Source organism: Mustela erminea, chromosome 12 (genome assembly GCF_009829155.1).
Source record: "Mustela erminea isolate mMusErm1 chromosome 12, mMusErm1.Pri, whole genome shotgun sequence".
Taxonomy (NCBI): domain Eukaryota; kingdom Metazoa; phylum Chordata; class Mammalia; order Carnivora; family Mustelidae; genus Mustela; species Mustela erminea.
The window spans coordinates 10,926,116-10,948,991 of NC_045625.1; the positions used below are offsets into that span (position 1 = coordinate 10,926,116).

The 22,876-nt window shown below is 41.8% G+C and overlaps 1 protein-coding gene across 7 annotated transcripts in view; it reads left to right on the forward strand.

Moving 5' to 3' along the window:
* Positions 1–22,876, forward strand: part of DENND1A (DENN domain containing 1A) — a 492,434-nt gene that overhangs the window by 148,570 nt on the left and 320,988 nt on the right. For all 7 annotated transcript variants that reach the window (XM_032307638.1, XM_032307635.1, XM_032307639.1 and 4 more), the window contains one exon: positions 9,372–9,491. In XM_032307638.1, coding sequence (XP_032163529.1) covers positions 9,372–9,491 — 120 coding nt within the window. The remainder of the gene's footprint in view (positions 1–9,371; positions 9,492–22,876) is intronic.

Below are 22,876 nucleotides of genomic sequence, written 5' to 3' on the forward strand. Positions count from 1 at the left end.
ATTGAAAGAAATGCACAATGAGATTAAATCCACCCCCAACACACAAACCTCTCTCTTCCTCTCTCAACAACCACACTGCTCTACTTACTTACCTGTCTGGGTGATTACATTCTTAAATGGAAAAAAAAAAAGCAGAGTCCTTAAATAGTTCTAAAATCTTTTTCTTGTCACCAATGTCCTGATGCCTTTTTGTTGTTAGAAGAATATTTTTCTTCTAAAAACATTTCTGTCTAGATCACCCTCCCCTAATCATGTTTCTCCTATTTTTTCACAAAATGATTTGGGACAGAACTGTCTCTTTATGGATCTACTTTAATCCTTGCTTTGTTACAGTGGTTCTGTCTTATATTTTGTTATATTCCACACCCTATAGGTGTTGATAACTTTTATTGATAACAAAAAATTCCACTTTATATGAGGATTATATTTTTTCTCTTCTCTTTCCCCACTTTTAACCTTTGTAGACTTTCATGTAGAAGAGATAATGATAAGTTTACTTACAATAAACACAAAGGTTTTAATGTTACCATTTTTTTTTTTTTATTACTTTGCATTAGCACTGTTGAATGGCTATGCCCAGATTCTGGGGCCCACAGAGCCCCCCCGAGATGTATTCTTGATACTGTTTGCCTTAAAAAAAAATACGTCAGCATGGGAGATGAGTAATGCCCTAGGTGATTATGTTCAAAAAAGAAAGCTTCCTAATCTTTTCTGTATCTGTGCTTTTCTATCCCAAGGAACAGTAATACAACTTTCTGACATTTCTAGTCTATATCAAGAGTGGGATTTTCACAGTCATCATCAAATCACCCGTTAACATTGACATCTTACTGTCTCTTGTATTGTTTTAAGATTTTTCTTTCTGAAACTAGGACTTATGAAAAATAATAATGCCAGTATCTCTTCAAAAGAAAGTGCTTTCTCATGTATCACCTGACTTTATCCTCCTATCCTAAGAGATGAGAACAGGCGTTGTTATCTTCATTTGAAAAAAGTCTAGGCTGCAGAGAAATTAGAGTTTACCCTAGGTTCTTATTAGGCTGCTAACATAACATAGATGTCCATCTCCCACATTAATGAATACATTTTTCTGTAGAACATGTTGTGGGAAGATCAGTCACCAAACAGTGCAGAGAGGATGGAAATTTACATTTGAGTGATGCTAGTCAGAGTGCTGGCCATTTTCACATTAGTACTTCATTTCTTTTCCCCTGTAACTCTGAAAGATAGACGGTGGTGGTAGCTCTTTTACAAAAGAGCAAAGGAAGGTTCCAAATGTGTAGCATTATGTTGGGTGATATGGAAATGGTATTAGACTTGGAGTTCTGCCCTCCATGTGTTTCTCAGTCTACTTCAGGAAGTATTATAAATACACATCAAACAGTATCTCTCCAAAAGGATAGTCAGGTTAGGGAAGACTGAGATGGTCAGAGAAAACTTCTCACAGTGGGAGAGACTTGTGTTGAGTCTGCAAGGACCGTAAGAAGCGGGTAAGTGGAAGGGAGAGCCTAACACCCCATATGCCTGAGGAGCAAAGCAGAGGAGAAACCACGAGTGAGCCTAGAGATTGTTCAGCCTGAGCAGATGGAGCCTGCTGGGGAGAGGGTGACGTGTACTGTGAGAGCTTGGGCTCTGGCTACAGGAGGCCTTGCAAATGTGTGAGAATAAGACGAAATTCGTCTGGTTCAAACATCCCATTTTACAGAAGGGAAACCAAGATTTGTAGAGGTGAAATGCTTGGCTTACGGTCACAACTACGTAATAACAGAGCTGGGAAAGAAACCCATACTCTTACTCCCAGTCCAGAGTTTGTTCCCTCCCTCCCTTCATGCCTTTCTCTTTCCTTCTCTCCTTCTTTCTGTCCTTCCTTTCAATTATTTGCTAGAGAGAGGAGGGCGAGCACGAGCGCGCGCACCCAAGCAGGGGGAGTGGCGGGCAGAGGGAGAAGCCGGCTCCCTGAGGAACAAGGAGCCTGATGTTGGACTTGATCTTGGGATCATGACCTGAGCTGAGGGCAGATGCTTAACCGACTGAGCCACCCAGATGTCCCTAGCGCAGAGTTATTTCTACCTTAGGCTGTTTCTGAGGCTCTTGGCAGAGAGGAGTCTTGAAACGACAGCAGTGAGAGATGTTATCACTCTCAAAAACTTGTCCTTGTTGGACAAGGACAAGGAAAGCTGTTTCTTAAAGGAAGGAAAAGAGAGATTTGTATACCATTTTGCACTGCGGTGCTACTTGGTAGCTGGCAACCGCTTCAGTCAGAGCACAGAGCGCTCACTGGAGGATGGAAAAGCTCTTCCTTCCCAGGTTTGTGCTTATCCTCATTCGGAACCCAGTGAGTTGGCTGTCATTCAGGTGCTCTGTAAATCCTTCTGCGCACAGATGATACAAGCACAAAATGAAATGACATAATCTTTTAAGGGTCAAAGGAAGGCATAGTTTCGTGATTTCGGATGTAACCACAGATGCAAATGTGATTCACATGCTATTTGCTGTTTCATTAAGTCTGTTATGTGCCGGGCGTGGTGCTGTGTTCTCCTGCTCTACAGACGTACACATTTGCAACTTACTCTTACCATAATGCCATGTATGGGGAGAAGGACTCAGAGAAGTTCAGTAACTTCCCCAAGGCCCCAGTCCCAGTAAGCGGTAGAGCTGCTTTTGGAACCCGCATTTATCTGACTTCCAATTCTGCCTTCCTTTTTCTACTTTATCGTTCTACTTTATCATTAGGTCCATCAGACCATAACTAAAGTAACCAAAAGAACTTTCAAATTTTCTCTTTTTAAAAAGATTTTATTTATTTATTTGAGAGAGAGCTTGAGAGCACACGAGTAGGGGCAGGAGAAGCCAGGGAGAAGCAGGCTCCCCACTGAGCAGGGAGCCGGACCCGGGGCTTGATCCTGGGACCTGAGCTGAAGGCGGCTGCCTAACCGACTGAGCCACCCAGGTGCCCCTCAATTTCTTTCAAAAGCAATGTATGTTTATTGTAGAAAAGTAGCAAATTCTGGTAACTGAAGAAGAAACCGAGCAGAGACTGAAACTGATGTGCTGGCTAGTGTGCTCGTCTGTATCTGCCCAGACCTTTGCACTTGTTCCACATCCACACATTCATCCTGCTCTGCTTTGCAAAACTGAATTCCTTTGGCCCACTTGCCTCTCCTGTGTTTCATCCTTGGTTTAGTTCCTTGGTTTGGTCCCATGGGTTAAGCTGCGCCCTGTGATCGTTTTCTACAACATTTGATAACAATGAAGCATGTAGGCCTCACTGGACAGAACATTGGGAGTAGCAACCTGGAGGACCAGGTTTTCGTTTTTGTTCTGCCATTGACTTGCTCTGTGCTGTGAGCCAAGTGATGTCTCCCCTCAAGGGCCTTAGTTTCTTCATGGGTAAACTGAGGGGATTGGATTAGACCTTTGCTATTCCTTCTGGTTTTGCTACTTTTTGGTTTCCTACTTATGATTCATTTGTGTTTTGTCAGGCTCATGTAGAGGGAGTCTAGTATTCTCTGATAAGTTTCTTGAGCAGATAGGCATGTCTCTGGCAGTATGTGACCTACTCTTGGTCCCCAGACATCTTGGGTCATTGTCATTCTTGCCACTTGGATCTTTGAGCTTGGAATGTGAGGAACTTGAGTCTCAGGCAGATGAAAGCTTTATGGAAGAAAACTTTGAGGCTCATGTAACTTAAGGTTGAGATGGGGTAGTTTGATAAAACGTGATTCCTGCCTGATACCCTGCATGCACAGGTGGAAAGGAAAAGCAACTTTTAGGGTGCCCTGCAGTAGGGCCCAACAGGTAATTATCAGTAAGCTGTACTACATCGAGGATCACAGAATGTTTGAGTTCCAGCTCTCGAATTTTGTAGTTTCAGGACAGTAATTTTCACCTTGTATCCATTATATGCTACTTCGTATACATTATTTATAATTCTCACCGAAAAACCGCTCTGCAAAGTTTTATTTCATTTTGTAGGTGAGGCTCAGAGAGGCACGATAACTTGCCTGTGCTTACAGAGCCAACGTGTAGCGTATCTGGGCTTGGAATCTAAACACCTAAGTGCTTCTTCTCCCTCCTGCGTCATGACTCTGCCCCTCCAGAGTCTTCTCCAGCGGCCAGCAGCAAACTCTCTCTCCCTTTCATTCCCACTCAACCACTGCCTCCTTGTCTCTTCTTGGAAGAGTTAGCTGCACATGTGTTTATCCCTCAGCCCTCTCCAGTCTGTCTTCTGCTTGTGTCATTCAGTTCGAGCTTTTCTTACCAAGGTCCTTTGCAACCTCGATACCGCTCAGTTCACTAGCCACTTTTCCTCTCTCATCAGGATTCGTGGGTACAGTTGACCAGTCCCTCCTGCTCGTTCTCCGTTTTTCCTTTGATGTTCTTTTCTCCCTGCGTCTCTAAATCGGTGCTTCTGTAACCTCGTCCTGGATCCTCTTCTGTTTCTCCGAATGCTCTCCCTAAGTGATCTTGTTCTTTACCATGGTGTTAAATTACGTCTGTGTGTAGATGACTTCAATTTATAGCTCTGGCCCAAACTTTTTCTCTGATTTCCTATGAAGTATGTTCAGCCACGTACTTGACATTTCTATTTTAAGGTTTCTCAGACTTAACATATCCCGAATGGAACTCTTAGATCTCCCCGCAAACTTGTCTTTTCTATCATGAAATGGTAATTTGCTGTCTTTTTACTCTCAGTACATCTGCAAGCCTGTCATTTACACCGGCTAGAACTAGGAACTGGTTCTGGCTAGTTCACTAGCTATTACACTAGCTAGAACGGGGAACTGTCCGCTCAGCTCCATTTTCCCTCCCCCTCCGTGAAGTTCGGCTCCATCCAGTCTCACCTGCGCTCGTACACCAGCTTCCTCACTGCTTTCTTTGCTTCCGCTTCTTCCAAACTGTTCTCCACGTAACATTTCCCGTTGTACACTAGACTGTTTTTCTCTTAAAGAAAACCACTCAGTGGCTTTCCCTCACCTTTACAAAAAAATCCTAAATCTCTTTTCCTAAATCCTAAATCACCTTTACAAAAAAATCCCAAACCTGTGAGGCCTTGTGTATAACCTAGCTGTTGCTTAGTGTAGCCCCTTCACATCATGCCTCTTTGCCTTTAGCTCCCGATGTTAGCTGCGGTGGTGTCCTGGTGTCCGTTGAGTTCCTTGAACATGCCTTGTTTTTTTCCAGCCAGAGGCCCTCTGCCTAGCTCCTTCTTCTGCCTGAAACACTCAGGCCCCTTTCTGAAGGGGTTGCTCTGCCTCATCCTTCAGGGTCAGGGTCATTGTCACCTTTGAAAAGTTGTCTCTCACCTTGTTAGCTGAGTACGGCTTTGCCTTCTCCATTTGCTTCTATCTTTGTTCCGGCTTTGATTTCATAAAACACTGGCGCATACAGCTGTGTGCTGTGTGGTACACTTGTTTGTTATTCCTCTCTAGCTAGTGGGATATCTCCATAGCAGGACAGGTGGCCAGTCCTTGTCCTGGTGCCCAGTGTAGTAGTTGCTCAATTTACAAAGGGGACAACTAAACCCAAAGGCTGATAATATGGAGAATCGCATCTCTCCCTGGAAGATTGGAACCACACTGCCTGTTGACATGCTTCATGCCGTGTATACACTCAGTGTGTAAATAGCTTGGAGATTAAGCAGAATGCTGCTGGAGGAGCCTTGAATGGCTCACGGGCAATTTAAAAGTCAGCATGAATGTTAAAGTCTGGTTTGAGTATTTGTTCCTTTTTGCCCTGGTTTTCCATATTCGTCTAGTCCTGGGAAGCACAGCTAAGGGTGGTCTTGGCCCTGGTCTCCTGGGCATATATCTGGAAATACTCAAATTTGGTTTCTCTTGCTTAGTGGGAAGTGGTGTGTTTGATAAGACAATTATCTGGATTCCCACATACTTGAGTTCCTTTAACAGGGTTGCAAGCTGCAGGTGAGGCAAGGGTTTCCTTGTGTTTAGTGTAGCCTGGCAGAATGGAGAGGACTTTGAACCTGAATTGGGCTTGGAATTCTGTGTTAGTCCTGATACTTTGAAAACAGCAAACAAAACCAAAAACAGCCCTGTGTCTCCATTTTCCCATCTTAAAGCGAGATGCTTTTTGCGGTTCCTCCCAGTTTTAAACATCGTGAGATCTCTGATTCCTGTTAAAAAGTTACGGATTTTAATATGGAGGTAAACACGAAGCCTGTAGCCTTTAACGAAGCAGACCCTTTCCCCAAAGTCATTTTTTATGGAGAAAGCTTGCACACTGTCCCAGAGCGCTGCAGCAGAGAGGGAATGACAGATTCCTTGGAGGTTTTGAAGTCTTCAAGTTAACCTCTGACCACCCTTGCCTGGCTTGTACTTGATTGGAAATTGTCCAAGGAGAGAAGATTTTAGGGTTTGATGGTTTGGGCCCCCTTTGTTTGTTTGTGTGTTTGTTTAAATGGCTTATACTTCACCCTATTAGGAATTAGAAAGGTGAGTCAGCTGAGAATAACAAGTGCTCCCTCCTAAGCTGCGACCCCTCCCCCACCCACGCCAAGAGAATTTTGTTCACTTTACTGAGTGCAGGAGCAGCTCCCTTGGTCACCCAGAGGACTGTCCTTTACAGAAAATACAGAACAGAGAAGAGAGAAAGGCCAACTTCCTTTCTCTGCTCATATAAGGGTTACAAATATGAGTCAGTGGGGAAGATTCTGAGCAAATGCATGATTTCAATATGAATTTTTGTTTTCCTTTAGATGGTAACTTAACAGCTTGCATCTCTTCTATTAATTATTTTGTATTATGGACTGGCCTTTATTGTAAATGCTGATCTCACTTATTTCCGAAACCTCCTTTGGGTAGTAGTTTCGCATTGTTATTCCAGGTGAAGAGACTGCAGTGCTTAGAGGTGAAGTCACTTGCTAAATGAAGGCCCAGTTAACAAGTGATTGAGTTGGGATTTGAACCAAGTAAATGAGTAATGGATCTTTCTTTGAGCCTAGGATGTCGCTAAAAGCATTTTCAGCATTTTTAATGGTAGTGAAAAGATAATGGGGAAATTAATGACACTCAATTCACAAACGAGTTGTGTTCATTCTGTGTCCTTTTCGTAGAGATTCAGAGTGTTTTCTTTCAGTCCTATCAATACCCTTTCCTTCTAGGATGTTTTATTTCAAACATTCTAGAAGGGAAATCAGACTCTGAGTTAAAATAATGAACAGTCATATTTTATATGCTCACATAATAATATTTCACAAAAGCATGACCTTATTTGCAACTTAGAATCATTGTGACCGGTTGCTTTAAATATTTTAATAATTCAAGTTTTTCACCTCCCCCAGTGAGGCCCACTTTTCTCCCCAATCACTTTAATTATGTGAGCTAGAAACCTGTTTCTCACACATCTTCAGTTCTCAACCTTGTTAAAATTAATCATATAATCCCCCTTTAAAACATAGTATTAAATCACCATAGTAACACAGTATCCAAGCTTTATTGATAAAGCATAACAGCCATAAGAAGGTAGAGTTTGGTGTCCCCTGGACAGCTCTATAACTTTTATAGAAATGTGTTCCTTCTTCTGGCTTGTGTATGGTGGAGGGATAGCATTACTTACACCTGTTTTATTACCACACTGCTTTTAAATTGCCACCTTGTTTTCGCTCACCTTCCTAGTTAAACAAGGAGAGTGGAACACTTTCTTTTCTTTCTGAATTATTTTCTTGCACTCTCTAACCACTCTCTAGGGGATGGAATTGTTTCCTTAAACATGACCAGGTAAGGTCCATTGACCTTTTTTTGTGCTGGGATACCTTGAAAGTCTCCTTAATTTTCATTTGCTTATGTGGTTTCTATAAGGGAGTTTTAGAAAGGAAGGCTATTCATATTTGAAAAACTAATTCATATTGTATCCAAAGACTCAATAAGTCTGCCTTTGGAAAAGGCCTGGTGAATGATTTTCATTTCTGCTGGCAACTTAGAAAGTAAATTATAGGTGAGAGCACTGATTTGAATATTTTGTCAATTTGAGAATATTTTGTAAAATACAATGTACGTAAAATACAATATAGGTTAATGAGTTCCTTTGAATAATTCAATGTCAAATTCCAAAATACTATGTTAGCATAAATTTATGTATCAGGATTTGGAATAGTTAAGTTTTTAGAAAGAAATCCAAGCTAAGTGGTAAGCTGATTTTAGAAAGTGGTCTTTAAAACATTTTGCACCTGCAAACCTAGTTTCTAGGTTAATCTGATTAGTAGTATGCTTTTTTATTGCTTGAAACATATTTCCTACTTTATGTCACTCTTATCTGTGGCATTTTAACGGAATTTTGCATTCATGTGGGAACTTTTAGCTTTTTTCTCCTTATTCTTTCTTTAAAGCCCGTTTCCATTTCTAAGCACCTCACCTTAAGACTTTGGGTATTTCGGGGTGGCTGGGTGGCTCAGTCATTAGATGTCTGCCTTTGGCTCGGGTCATGATCCTGGGGTCCTGGGATCGAGCCCCACATCTGGCTCCCCGCTCGTCAGGAAGCCTGCTTCTCCCTCTCCCACTCCCTCTGCTTGTGTTCCTGCTCTCTCTCTCCCTGTCTGTCAAATAAATAAATAAAATCATAAAAAAGACATTGGGCATTTCTGTCCTGTAAAATGTATGTTCCTCATAAATTCAAAAATTCTGCAAGACACAGGAATGTAGGAAAGTAGTAGCTAACCTTGCTCTCCGGAATGCAGTATCTCTCCTTAGAAGCTCTGAGAGTAGGATGCAGTTACCTACCTGGTCAGTCTTTCCATTTCCTTTTCTGTAAAATGGGAACATCATCTAACTTCCGGGGTTAATATGAGTAAGGGAGATGCTATTTATCAAGTGTGTAACTTGATGCCTGGCACGAAGTGGACACTTAAATGCTGTTGTCATTACTGCTCCCCGACGAGGCGAATAGCTGGGGGAGAACCGTTAGCGGCAAGCTGGCAGAGTAGGCTTTGGCATCATAGAGGCCTGGGTCTCAAACACAGCTTTTTGCAGCTTCCCAGCTGGCACCTTAGGCAGTGCTGCTCCCGGCTATTTCCTCGTCTGTAAAATGAGGTTAATAGAATGCTCCTTTCAGGATGTGGGGGGATGATTAGCAGGGCTACCTGCCTGAACTCAGTAAGCAGAAGGTTTGGTAGCTGCTTGGGTAGGGAGGTGGTCACTAGAATGGGCTCCTTGCTGTCTTTCTTTTCTTCTTCTTCTTCTTTTTTTTTAAAACCAGCTCAGTCTGTTTCCTCGAAGTGTGTAAATTTCGAGTTCATTTACAAAGAGTTCCACTGAGAAAGGAAATGTTACAGGTTCAACGACTTGTCATGATCAGATGCTTTATCAAGAAACTTACTGCACATTCATTTTTCCCCCTTTGTCCTGTCTTTGCTGCAGCCTCACAGTGAGCCAAGTTGGCCAGAACTTCACGTTCGTGCTCACTGACATTGACAGCAAACAGAGATTCGGGTTCTGCCGCTTATCTTCAGGAGCGAAGAGCTGCTTCTGTATCTTAAGGTAAGGGAGAGTGGCTTTGGCCATTGGCTAGTTCTGTGAAACAGTGTCGGCCTTTGCGTCGTTCCTCTGTCATTAAATTTCCCAGCTGTTCTTCCCATTTTCCTATCTGTCTCCCACAAGTCACTGCACTTGGGGAGAAGGACTTCGCCGTGTTGTTCTTGCACTTTAAGTTCTGCAGATAATCGTATTTATTTATTTGCATCACATCCCTTGGGTGGGAAAGGGATCATTGCTTCTGTGGAGTATGTGGAAGCTGGGGAGTCAGCATGGCTTCAGTTCCTCCTGCTGTTATCTGGAGCTGTCAGAAATTAGCCTGTTAGGCTTTCCCTTGGACATTTTGTGTATGTAAGATTATTAATAAAGTATGTGTCTGTAGCTCAGGACGTCTTGCAGACACTGATTGCGTCCTCCTCAAAGTAACACCCTTGCCCTCTGTGGGTCAGTGAGGGAGGAACTGTTTCCCAACTTGGCTACTTCTCTAGAGGTTTGGAAAAAGTACAGAATCCTGGAAGAAGGCTTCTTTAGGTCTTCTAAAGCCCCCTCACACACCAGAGCCACACTTGCTTAATGCTCTGTTTCCTCCTGCCAGAGGGGCAAGGTGTGTTCTGGGGCGGGAGGACGTGTGGAAATCCGATTTTGGAGCTGCTGGCTCTGGGGGCTCCTGCTGGGCGCCTCCTCGGGGGGAAGTAAAGGCATCCCACACACTCTCCTCTCCGTCTGCCTCGGTTAAGTAGGTGTCAGAGGGGCCTGCCTCCTGTCTCTCTCTGCTCATGTGGAGCGGCCTAGGGCAGGCCAGCAGGGAGGCGCCCCTGACAAAACCCGGGTCCCCAATCTTGGGCTTGTGCCCAGGGATAAAAGGCCAGGCTCTGTGAATTCCAGAAAGAGTGGTTCTCTGGTACATTCATTTTTGGACTTTCTTCTTCTCCTCACCAAGAAAAGACCTCCCACCCCAGCCCCGCAAAGACACACACACACACACACACACACATACACGCACTCACACTGCAGGAGAAAGAGGGGCTTTTGAGGTGCCTCTGCTGAGTAACTGTCAGTCTGGGCTATTACGTTTGCGTTTCTCTACACGAATCTTCTTGTTAATCAGCAAAGTCAGCTCTCTCCTTCACCAGGCTTCACATCTGTAATTCAGGCCCTCGAGGGCAACTGCTGGAAAGACTACAGGAAGGAGGGACAACCCAGATGGTCTGTGAGGTTAAGTGGTGCAGCTGCTCTCAAGCTTACCTCAGGAGCCCAGGCCCAGGGCTTATCTGCCCAGAGTATCAGAGTCAGATGTAAACGATTATTTATTTTTTTGATTCAACAATGTTGAATTTTTGTTTTCTCTTTTTAAATAAAATTTTCTCTTCCATTTTTTGTTCGGTTTCAGCCTTGGCCAGGGCACTGCGTATTTATATGGTCATTTAGAGGAGAGGAAGGTTTAAGACAAGTTGTTCAAGTTTTGCAGAAAAGTTTTTGTTTGTTTTCTCAGAATATTTGGGTTTACAGTGTTTCTTCCTTTGAAAGCTGGGACGTAGTCTGAACTGACACTATCAGAGTCATTCAAATTTCTGGGACTGGAAAACTGTTTACTTAAAAATTGCTCTTCTCTGATTCCGGTATTTGACTGCGTGTGTCTGCATGGAGGTCATGGGTGTCGTGCTTACAAAAAGCTGGTTGCTTAGCGTTCCTGTTGCCATCATTTAGAATGAAAAATAGCAGCCATTGGTGTGTTTTCTATCCGTTATACTAGCTTGGAACTGCGGGAAAAGGGGGTGGGTTAATTCACTCATTTGTTTGTCAGCCCTTCATTGAGTGCCTACTGTTAGCTAGTCTCTGCCCTTGAGGAGGTCCCAAGCCTAACTGGGGAGACTGATGCCGCTGCAGAATGCTATATATAATGCACAGGGCAATTCCATGGCACTGTGGCTTCTTACTATTGATATTCTAGTGCCAGAGGATAGTGACTGTGGTTAAAAATAGAGTCCAGATAAATTCTGGGCCATGGGTGGGTGGGGGGGGGACTCACTTTATCTCTTCCAGCTTGTGCGTATGTGGAAGGTACGCCCAGTGGCACTTTCCCTGTGGCTTGGATTGGGAACACTGGTGAATTGAGACTGGTGTATGAATGGAAGGGCCTGCTCTTAACCTTGAGTGACTTCGCAGTGTGTTCACTGGAGAGGTCTGCTGGGAGAACGCAGGTGTGATTTGGGTCAGGGTTCTGTTAGCACTGTTGGTCTCCTTGCCATTTGGAAATGCTTGGACTCTCTGCTCCCCCCCCACCTCCCCGATGCGTTTCCATTAGTTAACCAGTGCCTTGAGGTCCAGTCACTGTTCTTGGTGTGCCCAGTCCTCTAACTCATCTGCTCCTAAGCCACCTCTGCTTTTGCTTTCCATTTCTTCCCGTGGGAGGCATAACTTCCGGTGATGGTGTCTGTGCAGACATAGCCTCCCCAGTTTCAGGATTTAGCTTCTTAGGATTACTTCCTCTTGGACTGCTCTCCCAGGCTCCTGTGCTTCCCGGCCCATATGAGCTGTTGGACCTTTCTGCTTTCACACACTTATCCGTCCGCCCACGGCAGCCTTCTTCAGGCAGAGGTAATCATCCTCTCCTCTGGGTGCACCCAGCATGCTCTGCGAACTTCAGTCACACACTCACAAACCTTGAGCTTCTTTTTACCTCTTCCTCCTGTTACTCTGAAATTAACTCTTTAAGGGTAAAGACTGTGCTTGCACAACTTTGTATCTCCAGCACTTAGTGCAGTGCTTGGCCAAGATACTGTGTGCGTGGCTTTCAGAGACGGGATGTATTCCATTTGAATGGAAGAACAGGATGCTGAAGGCTCTGAGTGAGAGGACAGGCTTTGTGGGACACCAGTTCAAGAGAAAATGTGAAATACAGTTATTTATAGGGAGATGTGGTTCATATTCTCAAACTTATGTCTATTAGTTGTAAGAGGTGTACTACCTTTGAATCTCACCAAGGAGATCTAGCTGTTGAGTGACAGCCATTGTGCCCATAAAGGATTGGCCCATGTTTGAAAATGTAAACTTCATGTTGCGATGAAAGGTTCGTAGACATCCTTTATACAGTGTACGCTTGGGTTCATTGTAAGAAGCATTGTCTTTTCTTTCCCCCTAGAATGTAAGGTCCATGAAGCCTGGGAAGTCTTATCTGTTGTGTTCCCAAATATACCCAAAGTATATTGAGGAATGTCTATGCCCAGTAGGCACTTAGTAATCCTTGTTTTATGAAGGAAAGAATTCCTGATCCATAGCCCAGTGTTTAAACATCTTTTAAAAATTGGTTTGAATTCTATCACCAGCTAACTCTGACAGAAAGGTAGTTGTGCTAGAGTATAAACAAGTCTCATGAACACAAATACCACGGTGTGTAAAGTCAAATGCGTTAGGTGTTCCCACAGTTGACTAGTTCTTTGTAAAATGTTTTACTTTTCCTTGCGATTGGCCATAATATTATTTAATTCTGTGCTGCATGGTAGTCAATACGGGATTAAGAGCACAGCTAGGAGAACAACAGTTACGGGTAGGTCCTTCCTCATTACCTTCCTCTCATCCAGGAGCGTGTGTGAGTGTGGTGGCATGTGCCACTAGCACCAGCTGAGTCTGATGTGTGGTATAAGCATTTACCTCTGAAGTCTTTCAAAGAGCATAAAGTGACCTAGAACCATAATTTTTTTCACAGCTTCTGATTTGTTCGAATGACCCATGTTCCATCAAGGCTAAAACTGTAATGAAATACGTTATTTATAGCCATCTTCTGGTTTTGGGGGAAGAGGAAGAGCCTAAGAGTTCAAAGTCCTAACTGTGTTGTTTGTGGGCAGTGGACTATGGGAGAGATGTCATACAAGAACTAAATTTGTTTACTCTTTATAAAGGAACTTTAAAAATAATTATGTTTTACAATTTTCTTCTTTATGTGTAAGAATCTTATTTAAATCTTGAGGAAGTTTGAGAAGCTGTCTTTATACCCATATAAAGAGGTGCTTGGGTAGCTCATTTGGTTAAGCATCTGCCTCCCCCTCAGGTCATGGTTCCGGGTCCTAGGATCGAGCCCCGAAACAGGCTCCTTGCTGAGCAGGGAACCTGCTTCTCCCTCTCCCTTTGCCTCTCTCCCTGCTTGTGCTTGCTCACTCTCTGTCTCTCAAGTAACTAAATAAAATACTAAAAATATGTTATATGTATACCCATATAAAACTGTTCAGGACCTGTTATACATTTTGGGAAGAAATAACTTGTTACATCAAAACAATATCTAAGATTTTTTTAGTTTGATGTTTTAACTGTTACTTAGTTAGGAGGTACCTTAGTACCTTCTACATGCCAGGAATGAGCAGTTGTAACATTTGGTTTTTAGCCTTTGTTTATCCCAAAATAGGCAGTAGGTTCCCCCATGAGAACTGAATCAGATATCCTGTTCATTTCAAGATTTTGATGAGCTGAACTTTTTAAACTTGGTCTTACCAACTGAAAACAATACGTACTTTTGTTCCTTTACCAAATTTAAAATTTAATGTGCTTCTGGGCGCACCATCCCCTGGACACCTCGGATTTTGATACCCACCTCCTATCTGTTTCCCTTCGGCCATCCTTTGTCTCAGGAGCCACCATGAGAGTCTTTGGGAAGGGACTAAGTAAAGAAGCAAAATATACTGTGATAAGTCCTTTTTTAAAAAAAAATATGCTTGTGCAAGTTTCCTTGGGGTCACCGGTTTGGCACTGCCCCTTCCTGGCTTGAAGAATCAGGGAAGTGTTGCTGATGGTTTCCAGTTAAACTGGATCTTAAGGAACCATTGGGGGTTTAACTGGTGGAGAACTGGAGGAGAATTTTGTAGGCAGTGAGCACTGTCTTGTTAAGGTCTAGAGAATGAAAGATTGGGCAAGACGGAACACCAACGTGATGGCGGCTGGAGCTGATGCCATAAATGTCTTGGAGTTGGGACAGGTTGGGAAGACCCTTGTGGGACATGCTCAAGAATTTGGATTTACCCCATAGCAAATAAGCATCATCAGATGATAGAGCAGGCACTGGAAACATTGATGTTTGTAGACCAAAGGGAAAATGGCTTTTTGTACCTGGAATTGCCATTTGCACCTGCTTGGGATTTTCTGGCCATTGTTAGAGGGACGCTGCCCAGCACGTTGGGGGTACCACTCTGATTTCGATTGGAATTTTCAAGCCTCAACTTTAGGTTTGTTTGTTGTCATTGTTGTTCTAACAATGAAATATGTTCCTGGGACCCTGTTGGAGAATTTTTGTCCTCCTTTCCATGCAAGTTGGCATATGGGCTTGTGTTTAGACATTAATTGTGTTAAGTGATAACCATCTTCCTTCTGGAACACTTTCTGACTTAATGGCAGACACAACTATTACGTCCTTTTTCATCCGCATGGTACTCATTTCTACTATAAACACAGAAAAGCTCAGTTTTCACAGAGGAAAAAAAAGAAACTAGAAGTAATAAAAGAGTCTGGTTTTAAGAACTTCGGTTTCTCTAACTGGTCCAGTGTTTTTAAAACAACGCATACAGTTCAGGAGAAAAATCAAAGGGCTCTTTCCTTAGGCAGGTGCAGTGGCAGAAGCCCTTTTGGATGGATTGTGTGTTAGCTCCTTTGGTTTAAAATAAGTGTGTGGGGGGATGGGGAAGGGAGTTGGGAAGGAAGGCTGTGGGGACAGCTCCCAGATTTTTACCTTGAAAGCAGGTGCTGCTGAAATATTCCAGAAACAGATGGAATCTCCTATTCTTGTTTTAAGCTATTTATGGTTGTCTCGCCTGAGGGTACCCTGCTATACAAAACGGCACAGCCTGATGTTTGAGGGCAGTTTGGGCATCAAAGCTGGGGCCCCTCTGGGAGAAATCAGCCTTTCTTCCCCAATGCCTTAAGCACCATTTGGAAAACCTGGATCTTTCATACTATTTAACGGAAGACTTTCTTCTGCTTTTTGAATATTTCCATCTCTCTGGAGCTGTTTGATTTCTTCTTAATGCCTCCCTGTAAAAGTAGGGTGGGAATGGTGTTGTCTTCTGAATGGTCAGCTGGGAGAAGGCCCCATTGCTATGGCAGAGTATAGTTCTGCCCGTTGTGGATCTGTCAGCGGCTGAACCCGTGGGAGCGGGTCAGTGGAGGCTCTGGGTTTACGGTTTAGGGTTTAAGACCCTTTTTGAGATCTTTAGTATTTTGGAAGGTTTGCATGGGAAGTGTGCTCATCACATCCCTTGGTGGGAGGTGATAACTTTTTTTTTTTTCTTAATTAAAAAAAATGTACTGGTTGGGGAATGTTGAATGTTTTATTGCCATGCAGATGCTTTCATGCTTAGAAACGTATAATCCTCTGGGGAGCCACAACTCAACAATAGTAACAAGCCGTCCAGTTTAAAAAAAATCACCTTTGAAGAGCAGAAAGGGAAATAAATGAAACTGTCCTTGCTCTCCTAGCAGCCTGCTGTTTGAGGGCTGGGAAGCTGGACAGTTGGAAAGACAGGTGTGTCTTCTGTGGCAGCAGCCAGCCTCAGGGCTGCCTTCCTCAGGAGGAAACTTCTTTCCTCCTCCTGGTCCTTTTCAAAGGACACCAGCGTAGAGCAGCCTTCCCTTAAGCGATCTGAGCCCAGCATTATGGATGTAGGAAACTTCAAAACTTTGGCCAAAAGAAATTCTTTATTTTGAGACTGAATGAGTTGGAGATTACAAGAGACCATGATATTTTCTTGGTTTGTTTTGAGAACAGAGGATTTCCTTGTCTTAAGGCTCATGAAGCTTACTACAGAGCAACAGGTGAAACCACCGTAGGAACTCCAGGAGGGCACTTTGGTTCTCTCCCCACCTCCCTACCCCCATACACCACTCCTCTTGTCACCTCTAGCAACTACCGCTGTTGGTTAATGTTGTTATTCCATTTTGTAGATGGGTAGACTGAGTCAGGACAACTCATTACAGAGGATTTGGAAAGGAGGGGGGAATGATCATTCATTAGCGTTTGATCTGCCCGGTGGCTTACATAATTCTCATTTAATCTTATTGTGACCTTATGAAATTATCTCCATTTATAGAGAAGTCAGGGCTTGAGACTGAGGGCGATAGGGTGACTTGTTTGAGATCTCACCAGGCGTAGGGGAGGGACTTTGGTTCGGAACCCCAAATCCAAGCCAAAGCTCATGCTCTCAACAGCTTTGGGCATATTTCTAGTAACTTACTTTTGGCCCTGATTCAGAACTCAAATTTTATTTTCTTGCCACCAAAGCAGCCATTACAAGTTTCAAAAGTTTTTTCATCTCTCTGTATATATTTAGTTAAAGGAGCCTTGATGGGTAGTTTGCCACTGCACAATGATTTCAGAGGTGAGCTGTCAAAAAGAGTTCTTAGAAATAATATACCACAGCCCACCCTCGTTTTATAAATCATGAAATCGAGACCTGAAAAGAGATTTTTGTCCCAAATTCTTTAGCTGGCTAATAGTGGTCTTTTTGACCCCCCAGTCCAGAGTTTGTCCAGGATATGGCAATGATCCTTTCAGCTCAGCAGAATAAGGCCAAGGCCACCTGGATCTAAGGGTTTTCTAAACTCAGTAACCTCCAGTTAGCATCAAGGGCAGCGTCATTGCAGCCTATGTGAACTATCCAACCATATCATTATAAAGAAAATGATCAGTTCTGTTTAAATCTGAAGCAAAGTATGTTTGAATGGAAAACCAGTAAAACTGAGCCTGCCTTCTGAAAAAGTCTTAAGAATTCCTCCTGAGGAACCTTTTTTGGGAGATGGAAAACATTCTACAGGAGAAGCCAGTTGATGCTTTTTAGTGGAGTTTGAGCGTCAGCAAATATTTTGGGACCCTCCCCCTGCCTTCCCCTAAGCAAGCCACTTTCCTATAACAGCAACAACAAGCAGAAGGCATTCATTTGAGCCTTATCTTTGCTTTTCACTGGGCAGGAGGTAGAAAGAAAATAACTCAATATGCTTCACACCTAAACTTGCCCTTTGGATCTAAGCTGCACTCTTATTTTAAGAGCAAGTTAGATTTGTGAATACAAAGAAGAGTCTGAATTTAGGTTGTCTGGCCCTTCCAGTGATCAGTTTAGAAGCAGTGGGAAGCCTAGCATTTGTCCCTCATGGAGAAGCTCCAGGAGACTGAGGTAATTGTGTACCTCTTTACATCATGTCAAACAAAAATCATTATGCCATCTAACTTGGAAGATCCTAGAGTTCTCATAACCAATTATGAACCACTTCTTTTCAGGATGTCATTTTATGAGATTATGAAGATACACTTTCTCATTAGAGGAATTTAGAAAACTTGAGAAAAGAGAAGCGATGATTTAACACCCCATGGCTCTAATAGTGACTAGAGGAGTTTTCTCCCTTGAATGGGATCATGCTGTAGGTATAGTTTTGTATCTAGCCTTTTCATGTAGTATAGTGTAAGCATCTTTGCATGTCATTAAATATTCTTTCCTGAGAATGTTTTTGACTGTGTGATTTATAAGAGAAGAAAACTCTTAGGAAAATCTGAGAAAGTATTTTTTGCTGAAACTTAGATTCTTTTAAAAAATGCATTTGCCGTAGTGACTTTGTCATTTGGCTAATTACTTTGGTAATTTTGTTTAAAAACACACACACACACACACACACACACACAAACCAAAACCCCTCATCTACTTTCTATCTTAAGGCATGAGCTATTACCAGTTTCTTGACGAGGAGGAGTAGTTATTAACTTCTGAAAACAGTGAACATAAAATATGGAAATAGTATCAAAAGTCTTCATTAAATCGAGTGGTAAATAAAGTACTTAGTTTACTTTTCCTCCCCATATTTACATCTTTAATTTCTTTTCATCAGTATGAGTTATGCATGGCAAAAACAGTAACGTAGCATAGAGGGAATACTTTTAAAGTTAAATCGCAATATACATTTTTGATTTTTGAATAATTACACTCTGAATGGGAACAAATTACACATATCTTAAAACTTTATGTACAGGAAAATATCAGTAATCTTCAGCACAACCAAGGGCAGTTGCCCTTTAACTCAGTTCACAGGTGTTAGGCTGCCGCTGCGGAGATTTTTAACCCCTTATCTATAACACAAAGCAATATTTATTATAAAATTAATTCTGAGAGGCATCGTTTATGGTTTCTAATCCATTCTATTTCAAATGCCTTTGAAGTAAAGTGGGCGGAGCTTTGTATGTGGGGTTAATTGTCCCATTGTTCATTTATTCAGTCTGGTATTTTAACTAGCTCTTTATGTGTATTAATGAGCCCAAAATGCAGCAAAAAGCCCTTGCTCTAAAAAACTTAACATTAAGAAAAAAAAAAACTTTAAATAAAGTGATGGAAAACGAAGTTGGGTGAAATTTAGTGCCCTGTACTTTTTTGCCTGAGCTCTTAATGACTGGTTTCCTCTTTTTTTTTTTTTTTTTAATTTTAACCCCATAGGAAAGCAAGAAGTCTTTGGGGGACTGAAAAACAAAAAAACAAAAAGCTACTGCAAACAAAAACAATCCCAAGCCAAAAGACTTAAGGAAATATATTTGCTAGGGTCTAGTTTCCTGCTCAGTTAGAAATTTTATGGTCACCTCTGTTTAGAAGAACTCTAGTTTTGGAAACCAGCTTTAGAGAAATTTTTAGTTTGTACTTTTTTCTTTATTAGTATATGAAAGTATACTAAATATTGATCATCCTCATTAAAGATAACCAGTGTTTTCTGACCACTGGAGACAATACTTATTTTTATATATATCTTTTTCTTTCTTTCTTTCTTTCTTTCTTTCTTTTTTTTAACTTTTCATTAAAATTCCCCAGATACTATAATTCTAGATCTTTATATTTGAAGAGTTAGTTAACTTTCATATAGTGGAGATCCTCCCTGAACTCACCCTTTCCTCAGATTCAGTATTTGTAATAAAAAGAACACTTGTGCCATATTTGATTTTTTTTTTAAATCTTAAAATTTGCCTTTATAATAAAAATGTTTTTGCTTATCTATCATTTATCTTTGTTTCAGTTACTTCAGTGGTGGATTGATGATAATACTAATTCAGAATATTGTAGTGAAGATTAATTAAAACAGTGAAGACTTGATAAATAAAGTTCTTTGATTATTGTCTGCTATGTAAATATTTAATTACAACCCTGTGCCTGTCTTTTGCAAATTGTGAAATAAAATCTGCAAATAGAAAAGTACATGGAGTTAAACCACATACACATACACATGTATGTATACATGAGTATATAAAGATGTACATATATGTGCACTCATATGCAAATAGAAGTACACATTACTAATTATATAGCAAATACCTATGTAAGAAATCTCCTGCACCCCGGAATAATTTTTGTCACATGTGTATATATCCCTAAGTAATGTGATACCGTTTTCTCTGGTTTTGAGCTCTGTTTGGATTGAATTATACAATCTGGATTTAAATCTTATTTCTTTTCCTGAACACTGGAGATTCAACCATGCTTTTGCTTAGAGTTGTTTGTTTTCTTTGCTCTGTAGCATTCCACATTGTATGACTATACTATAATTTGCTGAAGCATTCAACTGTAGGTAGCCATTTGGGCTGTTTCTAGTTCATGGCTTTTATGAACATTCCTGAAGAGGTAGCCTGGTGTACATAGGCACTAGGTTTTTGGCATATAAACCTAGGAATTGAATGGCTGGGTCGTAGGACTTGTTTCTCTTCAGTTTTATTGGATAATGCCAAATTGCTTTTTAAAGTGGCAGTGCCATTTTCTGGTTCCGCCAGCTGTGTTGAGCAGTGCCGTAGTCCCACAGTGCTACTACTTATTCCTTGCTTCTTGGAGAAGACATGAAACCTGCTCTCTTCTTTCTCAAAGCCCATGAGATCTAGGTATTGTCCTCCTTCGCTGACCTCATTCTCTAAAGAGGCATTGCTGGGTAAAAAGGCAGCCCATGGGGAGGTGGGAGGAAGGCTGAGCATCCCGGGAATGGTAGGATGAACTCGGAGGTAGCATGTCCTGGAGAGCACGGTCACGGTCAAGGAAGGGGTTGAATCCTATGTGCTGCCAATGTGGACATGTGCTTTTTGCTGCTCTATTTACTCTTTTTGAGCCTTAATTTTCTCCTATCTACTTTTTTGGTGAGGATTAGAGATAATATAAGCAAAGATCCTGGCAGGGTGGTCATTGGCACCTTACAACATTACACAGTGCTGGAGTTATTGCTAGAAGGACAGACCAGTTTGGAACATCATGTCCTTGCATAGGTGTGATTTGTGTGGGCATTACGTAACCAAGTCTGCATGAACATGGTCATGTCAGCTTAAAGATGACTCTTGATGGCCACGAGGTGGGCATGTACACACTGTTGGTAAGGGAGGGTGTAAATGGTCTGACATTTCTCAAAAACAATTGGCAATATATACTCAAAACCCTTAAATTATTCCCACTTTTGGGAATCTGTTCTAAGGAAAACTCAGGAATGAATATATATATATATATATATATATATATGTATATGAGGATGTTTTTTGTAACATATGGAATAAAAAATTAAAAACCGTTTGTGGAGGGGGAGAGCTAAAACTCTGATACCGATTCACCATTAAAATGCTGTTTTGTTGATCCTTTAATGTTACCAGGAACATTTAGGACATACTGTTATACAGAAGAAGCAAGAGAGGAATTATGATATGATCTGTATTTGTAAAAAATTCATAGAAAAAACGATGGGTTGCTTAGATAACAAAGTATTAACAATAAGAATAATTTGGTAATGGGATTATGGGCATTTCTAATTTTCTTCTTTCTACATCTTTTTTTTTTGAAGTTTTTACTTATTTGAGAGAGAGATAGAGCACAAATGGGGAGGAAGGGGAGAGGCAGACTCCCCCCCCGCCCCCAGCAAGGAGCCTGAGGAGGGGCTCAATCCCAGGACCTTAGGATCATGACCCGAGCTGAAGGCAGACCCTTAACTGACTGAGCCACCCAGGTGCCCCTTTTTATGTCTTCAATGAGTAGTTCTTCTGGCAGTTTTATCCTCTCATGAACAATCCAAATATTCATTGTACCACAATTTATGTATTTTTTAGCTTGGAAAATGGTAGCTACCTTCATATAACACATGATTCCAAATATATAGAAGTTACAAACAACACGCTTTAACTACCAAACTGATGACTGATACTCTAGTGGGTCTGTGTTATCCCCCCCCCCCCCCCCAATTTGTGGTATAGATTTGAGCTCTGGGAATATCTGTGTTTTGAGCCCTGGGAAGATCTGTGTTCAAATTATCCTTCTACCACTTGCTTCCTTTAGGAATGTAAGCAGGTCATATCACTTTTCTGAGTCCGTGTCCTCATCCGTAAAATAGAAGATACTTCCCAAGGTAGCCTTGAGGATTAAATGAGATTTTTGATGCTCAGCTCAAAGTCATTATTCCTGTGTTGCCTTGCAAGATTTAAAATAACATCATCAGTTGTGAAATGCACCATTGACGTGAAAATGGCTTTTCACGGTGGGGAGAAGAGGGCTGTGTTAAGTTTTCAGATTGATTTCAGGAAGCATCTTGATTTTGAAAATATTAAAAGTGAGTTAGAGTTTATCTTAATTGAGAAATGTTTGTATTAATTTCTGTCCTATCGATTATAGCTGTTCTCTACTCACCTAGCTGACCTTTTAATATTCTCAGAAATTTTCTATCTTATTTGTGTAAGGGGACTAGGAATCTATTCCCAGTGCGTGCCTCAAACCTGCTTTTTATGGCCTCAGGATCTCTGTCATAACCCGTTTTATTCTTTCACAAACTGAGCCCCTGGGGAGCTGTCTGCACTTTTCAGTGTGATCCAGCTGAATTCCTTCCCTTCTCCACTCGAGCTCTTTGATTTGCCAGGTTTTTGTTCATCTACCCTAAGGATGGACTGAGATCGCTGAGCTCGGCCTCTCTTGTGGTGCAAAGTGAGAATTGTTTTTAATTGGGCAGAAACATGTGGAAGGATCAGGAATATCTCAAGGGATTACAGAGAAATTCCAAATTTGTACTACTTACAGCTTGTGTTTAGAACAGGGTCTGCTGGGAATAAATGTTAGTTAGTGTGGCCTGTGACCTTAAAAACTGTTGACATGGACTTCAGCCAGAAACTAGCCACAGACCTCCTTTGTTAAACTCATTCATAGCTCCTTGAAAACTCTAGTCAGTGAAAGTTGCCAGCTCCAATCTAAGCAGAGCGCCCTTTTTTTTTTTTTTTTTTTTCCCATGCTTTGGAAACAGAGGACGCCCCTTAACCAGCAAGGCTTCTTTAATAGGACTACATGGCCTTAAACGCAATTGGAATTGACAACTTCCTGGCTTGGGTTTGCCAACTGGCAGGGCTCTGAGGCCGAGGGGACAAACAGCGTTGGGGCGCT